The following is a 9,944-nucleotide window of genomic DNA, read 5'->3' on the forward strand; positions in this document are numbered from 1 at the left end:
CCGGGCCTGCGGAGTCGGCCCCATGGCGGCCGTGCCCGGCCCGGCCCGGCCCGGCCCGGCCCGGCCCGGCCCGGCACGGCCCGGCCCGGCCCGGCCCGGCACGGCCCGGCACGGCCCGGCCCGGCACGGCACGGCACGGCACGGCACGGCACGGCACGGCACGGCACGGCACGGCACGGCACGGCACGGCTCCCCCAGCCCCGCTCCCCTGCCCGCACCCACCTCCCCGTCGGGCCGCTCGGCCGCCGCCATGTCCGCGCGGTCCCGCCCCGGAACTGCGGCTCCCCCGGAACAACGGGGCGGGGCCGCGGCCGCCATCGCCGCCGCCATCGCCGCCATGCAGGTGAGGGCCGGGGGAGCGGGGCCGGGCGGCTCCGCGGGGCCCGGGCGGGCGGCGAGCGCGTCCTGGAGCAGCCGGTGCGATGCTCTGCTGTGCACAGCCCCTTGCTGCTGCGTGGCTGTGGGGTGAGCGTGTGGGCGGCTGAGTGCCCCGGTCCCGCTTGAATGAAACGTCGTTAATGGGAAAAGAACCCAATTATTAAGTGCTGTGAATTTGTGGCATCCGCATTGTCCAAAGAAAAGAGCGTTAAGGGCAGGTCAACAGGCTGTAAAGATCCACCTCTTTTGGTTTGTTGGAAAGCGCAGCTGGCTGGCCTCGTACAGATGTTCTGGTTGTCCCGCTGGAAAAGAAAGTGAAAACAGATTGTCCCGCTATTCCTCGTTTATAGGGCTTGTTACATTGTCTCTCCTTGTTTCAGCCACTTAGTCATACCAGGCTTTTTACTGCTTTTTCACTGGGGTTTTTTTGTTTGTTTGGTTTTGGTTTTGTTTTGTTTTATATTAACTATGAATATTCCTCGTCCTCGTTGCCTTTATCAGTGCATATTCCTACTCTATTCCTTCGCAGCTGGGGGAACAAGAGCGACACAATATTCGAGATGCGAAGGAGACATGCATTTATGTGGTGACATAATGATGCTTAGTTTCTATTGCTTTCCTAATAACTCCTGTGGTCACTTTTACTTCCTTGACTGCCTTTCCAAGATTGGGCAGATGTTTCCATGGGTTACCCTCAGATAATCCTGAGATCTTGTTGAGTTACAACGTTATCAGCTCAGACAATGTCATTGTGTACAGAAAGTCATGGGGTTTTTTTCCCCCTTTGTTTTGCTAGTCAGGATTTTTTTTCTCCTTTGTTTTGCCGCCTGCACTGTTTTACCTTTACCTACTCTGCATTTCACTGTTACCTCTCAGTTGCTCCCTATCAGGAGGTCCTTCAGAGCCCCTACCATAAGCCCTATCTTTACTACCTCGGGCCAATTTAACATTGCTAACAAGCTTCCCAAAGCGTCCTCTTGGAGAGGCAGAGCATTCCTTGGAGCCAGGAATGGTCATTCTTACCGTGTGCTTCTTGCACAGCTTGCATCTGCCTCCAGCTCCTGATGGCTTTGGGAAGAGCCTGGGGAAGGAGGCTTGGGGTGCACTGCTGCCGTGTGAGTGCTCCTTGTGCAATGGGGTGTCATTCATCCTCTTGAAGGCTTCTTGGATAAGCATGGGCAAGGGGCCAGGGGAATGGCCGTGGGTGCAGATGCCTGGCACCTCTGCAGTAAAACACTGGCTACCAGCCCGGCCTGTAACACAGGCAGTAAACCTCCTTGCACAAACACAGTGCACACAAACTGTTGCAGGCACATTTCCTAATTGGACAGGAACTGACTAGTCCTGTCACAAGATGAAGGAGAGTGCTTTAATCTCTAGGTGGAAGAGCCAGAAGCAGTCTGTTCATGAGTCCACTCCATGGACTGGGGATCAAATTTTAATAAGGTTGATTCAGCTGTTTGTTTTAAGGTGGTTAAAGTGAAATAAAGTCCCATCAGTGATTACCGACTTGTCAGAGTACAAATAAAATAAAATAATGTTTTGTTCTCGTGAACATGGAAGGTGCCTGATAATCTCTCCATGAAGCTTACACTGGGCCAGTGTATTTGAACAGAGCAACAACCCAATAGCAAGCATGCCAACAATGTGAGTCACTCTATCTGCTTTTCCAATCGGTATTCCCTTTCTATTATTTGATTGCTTTGTCCCACCCTCCTCATGGATTCTTGTACAGTTCTCAACTTACACGAGCAGTTCCTTAGGGCTGGGACTTTAATTATGTTTTGCACAACACCGTAGCATGAGTAAGTTAGAGCAGATAAGAGTTGAGAGCGATTTTGCAAGAGTCTAGGACCTGCCTTGATGTCTTCGGCAACACATCCCCAGTCTTGACACTTTGTCTGTCACCATCCTCCCTCACCCGGAAGGGGATGTCAGTGGGGAAGATTTCTTAAACAATGTAATCCCAGCAAAAGGCAGGAGGTGTGTGTGGGCACAGTGCCAGTGTGTGTCACGGCAGGGCAGGGCCAGGAGGAGCTGCCAGTTTCCTTGGCAGCTGGAAGTGTCACATGGGCAGAAAGAAAGTAAAGAATGACACAAACTGGAATCTTGAGTAGTCCACGGTCCTGGTACTCATTTTGCAAAGACTGTTTTGGATGAAGACATCACAGCACCTACAGCTGCTGTCAGAAAAGGCTGAGGGAATCATTGATCTGGATTAGTTTAAGTGGCTTACAAAGGCGGCATGAGCTAGTTTTGATGACTTTGCCTGATGTGGTGAAAAGCAGATGTAAGTGATGATGTCTTTAGACACTCATCCAGATCTTTAGCAGGACAGCTGGCCAAGTGTTTGTCTCAGGCACAAGTCTCTTACCTAAGTAGCCTTTCTCCAAGGGAAAGGGGTCAGTGTGAAATAATAGGATTTTTATCTCCAATGCCTCTGCTTTCTCTGAAAAGGAGGCTGTCTGTAGGACAGATTGGATCATGGATGCATGGGTGTGGATTCACAGCTTCTTTGTTCTCTTCCCTTGTCTGTCTTGCCTTTTTTTAGAGAGAGGAGAAGCAGCTGGAGCTGACCCTGGAGGCACTCATCAGTCAGGTGGCTGACCTGAAGAACTCCTTGGTCAGTTTTATCTACAAGCTGGAGAACGAGTATGATCGACTCACATGGTAAAGTGTCTCACTGTTGATTACTGCAGGAGCTCTTCAGACTTGGCTCAAAGGATTAATTAAAAAACATTAGCTTCTTGTCCATAGGTTTCAATTTTCTTTTTACATTTGTGCTGGAGGAACCATTACACATCTTCCAGAAGAAAATCAGTTGAAAACCATTGGATTCATGCTGTAATTAGAGTCATGCTAACAGCTTTTAATCCAGACATTTAATGGGAACTAGACTTGCATCTGCAGTGAGTAGAAGTTCTCAGATGAAAGACCTTAGAGACCCACATACACTATAAAATGAGGAATGGTTCTTTCTGCATTTCTTGACATTTTCTGGCTTTTTGTGGCTCTGATACAAACTGAGCTTTTGTGTTTTGCTGATTCTGCTTTAACTGCAGTTTGAGAGCCTTGCAAGATGGTATTCTCTTCCTAGAGAATATGGAGCATAAAGATGTTGTAGATGCAGCCTAATAAACTAAATGGTATCTTAGTGTCTGCCATTGCAGCAAAGCTTCACAGACAAGTTAACATTTATGGTTAATGTTGCAGAAGGCAGGAGAGCTGATGAATCCGGCACAGAGACTAAGCTGAAAAGGACCTCCTTGAAAAGATTATCAGTTGTTTAGCTTCATTGTTTCTTAGTCTGGATAGCCAAGCTATAAATATTTTCTGTCCTGGCTGTACTGCTTTGGAATGAAATTGTTTCTTAGACCTTGCTCCAGAGTTTCATTGGGAGAGGTGGTGAAAGGAAAGAAGTGCTTCTGTGGGTGTTACTGAAATCCCACACAACTGGTGCTTTCAGTGGTACAGCTTGTAATGTCCCTGAGGTATTTGCTGCATTTGAGCCTTTTCCAGTTAGGACTGGGGTTTGTCCACACCTGCATATTCAGCCATAGGTTTTACTGCTCACTGTCTGGGGTAGACTGATTTGAGGACTAAAAGTGTTGTTTCCTCGCTCCTCAGCCATTTGAGTGAAGAAGAGAGAAAAGCCCTATGTGGCATCCCCTTTCCATGTTCTATCTTCTTTATTTGCTTTTCCAGGCCTTCAGTTCTGGACAGCTTTGCATTGCTCTCAGGACAGCTGAACACCTTGAATAAAGTGCTAAAGAACGAGAAGACGCCGCTGCTGCGAAACCAGGTGATCATCCCCCTAGTGCTGTCTCCAGACCGCGATGAGGAGATCATGGTAAGACATGTCCCTTGAGAATCAGAAAGTGCTTGAGTGCCTCAGTATTCAGCTGGGCATTCCTCAGTTCTGGGTGTACAGGAAGAAAGGGCAAGTACTTCTGTCTGAGAGCTGCTTTGCTGTGGGGTTTTCACCTGCAAACCCTTGCACTGGATACACTCTACAGGAGGTGTTGCTGTACATAACAAATATGTCGCTGTTACTAAACAGGCACGGTGCAAATTCCTAGACAAGTTGTTGAAACTTCCTAATGCTCCCCAGATCAAGGTTTTCCCTGTAGCCTTGTTCAGCACCATGGCCTGTGCCCTGGTCTGGAGCTGCCTGGTGCTGGGCTGGAGGGAGAGGCTCTGAGTGAGACTTGTGCCCCGTTGCAGCGGCAGACAGAGGGGCGTGTGCCGGTGTTCAGCCATGAAGTGGTGCCCGACCACCTTCGAACTAAGCCCGACCCTGAGGTGGAGGAGCAGGAGAAGCAGCTGATCACAGATGCAGCTCGAATCAGCCCTGATGCAGCACAGGTGGGTAAAGAAGGGTTTGATACTTCTGCCTCTTACCCCTAGGGCACGAGATGCCCTTTCGCTGCTTCCTCCACCCTTCCATTTGACAATTTTCTTTTTCTTCTGTGTTCTTTCCTGTCTGAGATTTCTCCAGCTGACCGTAGCTGAGGTTTGGTTTCCTCCACAGTTTCACAAGAGTATCCAGCTCTCTGGCTGTTCACAGGAGGTGCCCTCCAGCCAGCCAGAGGTGAAGGCTATCCCATCTCCACAGTGCTGTCCTGCATTAGCACTGGGCACTCTAAGCTCAGCTACCAAAACACTTATATTTGGTTACATGGTTCCAGGGAAGGGAAAGCTTGTTCATTTATCTTGCTGATTTGTACTGAGTTGGAGGTATCCTGGCAGTTTCTGACAGTTTTCATTTTGCAGAAACAGATCCAAAGTCTGAACAAAATGTGCTCAAATTTGCTGGAAAAAATCAGTAAGGAGGAGCGTGAATCTGAAAGTGGAGGTATGTCCCTGAGGTGGAAGTGGGGTACAGGGTTTAAGCAGCAGACTTGAGAGAGTTGAGGCAAAATAGGTGTATTGGAGAGACTGAAGTATGGGAAACACAGCTGAGCAGCACAAATGAAAACATTCCAGAAGATGCAAGATTGGCTGTCCTGGAGCCCCCTAATTTGAGAAGGGAGCCTGTAGGTGCAATGTGTCTTCCTTGTGTGACCTGTGCGTGGCAGGAAGGTCACTCCAGCCCTTTGACATATCTTCCTTTGAGGAGGTGACAAATATCTGCCGAGAAAACTTCCCAATCAATTTTAATTAATAAAAATAGCTGTGAAAATGCAGCAGCAGTTAATGAGAAACCCTTTAGCTATGTTCTGAAGGAGTCCCCATGTTGGCAGGCTGTTGTGTGATCCTGTCTAGATAATGGGTGCTTCAGGCTCATGGCCAACCTTTTCTGGTTGTGGTGTTCACTGTTTCACTGTTCCTGGGAGTGCCACACACTACTCGTAAAGACAGTGGGATTGTTTTTACTCTCATCTTGACACAGGACCTGAGCACAGGTTCTGTCTGCTGTCTGGGAATAAGAGTGTAACTGGGCACATGTGTGGCAAAAAAACTTGCAGAGACCACATTGCTTATGAGCTTCCAAAAGGGGGTGTTGCTACTGTTTGTCTGAATCACAGTGTTACCTGCCATAGGATTCAGCATGCAGTAGCTTTTAGTGGCAGCTTCTTATGGGCATGGAGGAGTTAGCTCACTCTATCCTCCTTCCCTGAGTAGATTATGCCCTGCTCTCAGTGAAAAAGCTCTTGGATCACCAGTAGTCATTGATTTTGCAGCTTCTTTGACCTTGCTGAGACTCTAGTAGGACAGCTTGTAAGAAACTCATCTCTATTGCATGCACTAAAGTAGCTGAAAAGTAAATTCAGGACCAGCTATGCTACTTTTTAGACCTGATTGCCAAGTCTGAAAATAACTTCCAAACTAACTTCATTTTTTTATAGGTTTACGACAGAACAAGCAGACCTTCAACCCTGCAGATACCAATGCACTGGTAGCAGCTGTGGCCTTTGGGAAAGGGCTGTCAAACCGGAGACCCCCAGGCTCTGGGGCATCTGTCCAGTCGGGCCAGCCAGGAGCTGGTGCCATCATTGCAGGTGCTTCAGGCATGCAGCAGGTCCCAATGACAGGTGCACCAGCTCAGCAGCAGCCAATGCTGGCAGGAGTGCAGATGGCACCAGCAGGGCAGCCAGGTAAAGTTCCTTATCTGAGATCAGTTGAAATTCAGGGACCGAGAAAGACAAATGCCGATGTAAAGATTCTTCCCCAGTTACCTTTTAGATGTGACTAAGTGTGAGGTTCCTTTTGGGCCTTAATGACATGAGTCAGGTTATAATAGAGGAGTAATACCTGTTTGAAATTGGCTCAGAGGGTGAGGTGGATCCCAGCCAACCAGTTCCAGCTTCTTCACTCCCACTGCAATACTGTTTTAATAATAGACTTAGTGAACATAGGAATCAATATGGAGAGAGATCACAGTGTAGTTTTCAGGGATCTGTACTGGGGGTTTTCCTGTGAAATTTAAGTTGTGGGTAGGTAATAAAGTGGAAAAGTTTGATGATAATGAGTTATTTAAGGTAAGAAAAGAAAGTTTTCTGTAAAAAGTTAGAAGGATTTCCTATACAAAGTGACTTTGCTTAACAGCAGTACATGACATTTGCATTGAATATAAAGTGAAATACATAGGCATAGAAATTTGGCTACACATCCAGCACCTGGACTCTGACCTAGTTACTTGTATTTGTGAAATACATCTATGATAGAAGAGTTCTGTAAAGACAATAGTTGGGTATTCCATTGGGGCAGAAATGCAAACCAAATGCTAGGAATTTCTAGAAAAGGAACAGAGAAACAGGTTATCTTTAAGCTATTCTGTAAATCCATTGAGTACCCACATCTGCAATATTATGGGTGGTTCTGATACCTCCTCTGCTAGTGGGTATAGCTTTGGGCTAGATAGAGAAAAAACTGGAAGCATATAAAATCCCAAATTATATACAGCAGGCAAATGAGGAATGATTGTTCATTGTCTCCCATGATGCAGAAGGATTGGTGAAAGTGCACCAGTCAAAACGTGGGCTTGTAGACTTAGAATGGAAGGGAGATACTTCTTTGAATACTAAATAATTACACTGTAGAGCACATTGCCTAGTGTGTGATAGGCAGATAATGTTTATATGAGATGGAAAAAGAAGTAAGTACATAGACTTCTGGATGAAAAATCAGTCGACATCTAATCCTGAGGATACCAGCTCTGATTCCTTGACCCTGAGCCACAATATGTTAGAAGCAGAATAGCTATTCTGCAGGGATATCACTGCAGGCTTGCCCTATTCTGGTATTCCTGCTTAAAATCCTCTGCTGTCAGGAATGGGTTTGGCCTGGGGGACGTGCAGGCTAACCCTGTGCTGTCAGAATGTTTATGTTAATTGCAGTTTAGGATATCCAATATCCTAATTGGTGTTTTCTTGCCTGTGTATAATGACTGTTGTTCAGATGTGTACTTGAGCAACAGTATTGATCCTAAGTTAAATATGTATTTATATAAGAGTTAGAAAGTATTTTCCACTGGAATTTGGTAACAAAGAAGACCTCCTGTGATTCCTGGCTGGATACCCAGAGATACTGTATCCAGGGTGGGGAGACAGTCGCTTCTGTAGGCCTAGCAGAGCACCCTGGTAAGGAGAGCCCTTGTCCAGCCTGTGTGATGGAGAAAGTACCTCTTGATAAGGGCAGCTCTTGTGGGGTTTGGCAAAGGTCAGTCTCACTATTCTTTTTGATAGTGTCTGTAGCTGGGGCTGAGATGGTACAAGAACAAAGTATATCTTTACCACAGCTGCTTTTTAGGGATTTCAAGCCAGAGTTTGGTTTGATACCATTGGGTCCAGGAGCCATTAATTTTTGCAGTTCCTGTTTGAATCAGTTTTGACTTCTACAACACCTATGGCAGCATGTCCCACATTTATCACATTTTGCTTAAAATTTTTTTGATGTTTGAATATTTTGCTTGATAATTTTATTGCATTTTTCTTTTTTTACCCATGTTGTGAGAAATGGTGAATAATCATTCCTCAGTTACCTTCTCCATGCTAGTTTTCATGTTTTGGAAATCTGTCATGTCTCCATGCTTTATCTATTTTTAGGTGTTTTTCCCTTAGCTAAGTCCTATTCTCTTTAATATGACTTTATATGTGAAAATTATAACTTGGATCACCCTTTTCACTCTTACATGCACTTTTTCTGGTTGTTCTCAAGACTGAGAACACCACAACCACTCACAGTGTCTCAGGCTGTGGGTGAACCATACAGTTCTGTTCACTGTTGCTTTTAAGGTGATATCTAACAGTATTTGTCTCCTGATTGCTATTACCTATCAGTGACTACCTGCCCATTCATTGCTGGCAGTGACCCACTAGGGATATGTTTGAGAAAGTTTAATAATCTTTATTGGTTTAGGCTTTTGCTTATCAAATCTTTTCTCATCCTGCTGCACTATAATTTTGACTTTCAGAAGTTATTATTTTTTTTCTGGTTCAGTTTGAAGACACTGAAGGTGTGTTTTTTGAATATCCCTCTGTGCTGATCTTCAATCACTGTTTATTTTTCAGATCATCTCAGTTTTGTCTAACACTCTACATTTACTGTGAGCTGCTAGTAATATGTCTTTGAACACACTCCCATGTGAGATTGGTATCAGCAGAGAGTAATAATGCCCAAGAGGTGGATGTGGTTACAAGAAATTAAGAAATCTGAGAGAGGCTTAGTAATTTAAATATACACCCTGGCTATAAATAATGCTACAGGGAAGGGGATACAGACTCTCTGAAATGGAAGTGGACACAGTCTGGGTTCTTCTGTGAGCTGCTGCCAGCAACTTCTATGAGACTAAGTCCAAAACACCTGTAGGAGCCTCCTGACAAAGAGAAAGGCATGCTGAGGATGAAAAAAGAATAGACTTGAAGGGACAGCAGGGACACAGGAATTGTCAAGGAGATTTGTCAGTAGAGAAAGATGCCAATTTGTGGAAGAGGTTGATCGTGTAGATCAGAAACTGGAAGGTTCTGTAGCAAAAGAGCCTGGAGTGGAACTAGAAAAGCCCAGACAGGGTTGTTGTGAGTCTTGTGTGCTCCTGAGCAAATGTCCTCTCATATTACTGATTTTGCACTGCTTTTTCTTTTTTCTCTCTCCAGGAAAAATGCCGAGTGGCATAAAAACAAATATAAAATCTGCCTCAATGCATCCGTATCAGAGATGAGCTGAGATGAACCAGACCTGGGGAACAGCAACATTTGTTACTGCTGCAGGCACCCCACCTGGATTCCTTCTAGGACTTCCAAGTCCCTTCACAAATCCACACACCATATTTGGGAAGACAGGGCTTATAAGGCCCTTCCCTGGATTTTATTTAGTGCTGGGTGGCTTGTGTGGAGCTGCTGCTGGCCATGTCTCCTGGACACAAGTACTTCTCTGTTCAGCCAGAGCAGAGGACTTTGCTTCTGGTATTGATGCCATCTTCTCCAGGTCTGGCCTGGAGGAGAGCTACCCTTTCCTGATAGAGAACCTGAAAAGCTGCACAGAGCTCCTTGTTTCTGCTCGTTTACTTGGTATGTTCTTTCTTTACTCCGTCTTGTTTAATAAAGACCTTGTTATGCTCACTGTGA

At 46.0% G+C, this 9,944-nt stretch overlaps 2 protein-coding genes across 8 annotated transcripts in view; one reads left to right on the forward strand and one right to left on the reverse strand.

The window, feature by feature from the left end:
* Nucleotides 1-287, reverse strand: part of SZT2 (SZT2 subunit of KICSTOR complex) — a 53,574-nt gene extending 53,287 nt beyond the window's left edge. For all 7 annotated transcript variants that reach the window (XM_059854021.1, XM_059854018.1, XM_059854019.1 and 4 more), the window contains exon 1: nt 223-287. In XM_059854021.1, coding sequence (XP_059710004.1) covers nt 223-252 — 30 coding nt within the window. In that variant the 5' untranslated portion in view covers nt 253-287. The remainder of the gene's footprint in view (nt 1-222) is intronic.
* MED8 (mediator complex subunit 8) lies at nt 159-9,944 on the forward strand. The gene is made up of 7 exons (XM_059854022.1): nt 159-343; nt 2,930-3,048; nt 4,084-4,228; nt 4,603-4,743; nt 5,152-5,233; nt 6,228-6,476; nt 9,474-9,944. The coding sequence occupies exons 1-7, from the start codon at nt 251-253 to the stop codon at nt 9,536-9,538; spliced, it is 894 nt and encodes a 297-aa protein (XP_059710005.1). The 5' UTR covers nt 159-250; the 3' UTR covers nt 9,539-9,944.

This window comes from Haemorhous mexicanus, chromosome 9 (assembly GCF_027477595.1).
Source record: "Haemorhous mexicanus isolate bHaeMex1 chromosome 9, bHaeMex1.pri, whole genome shotgun sequence".
Classification (NCBI taxonomy): Eukaryota; Metazoa; Chordata; class Aves; order Passeriformes; family Fringillidae; genus Haemorhous; species Haemorhous mexicanus.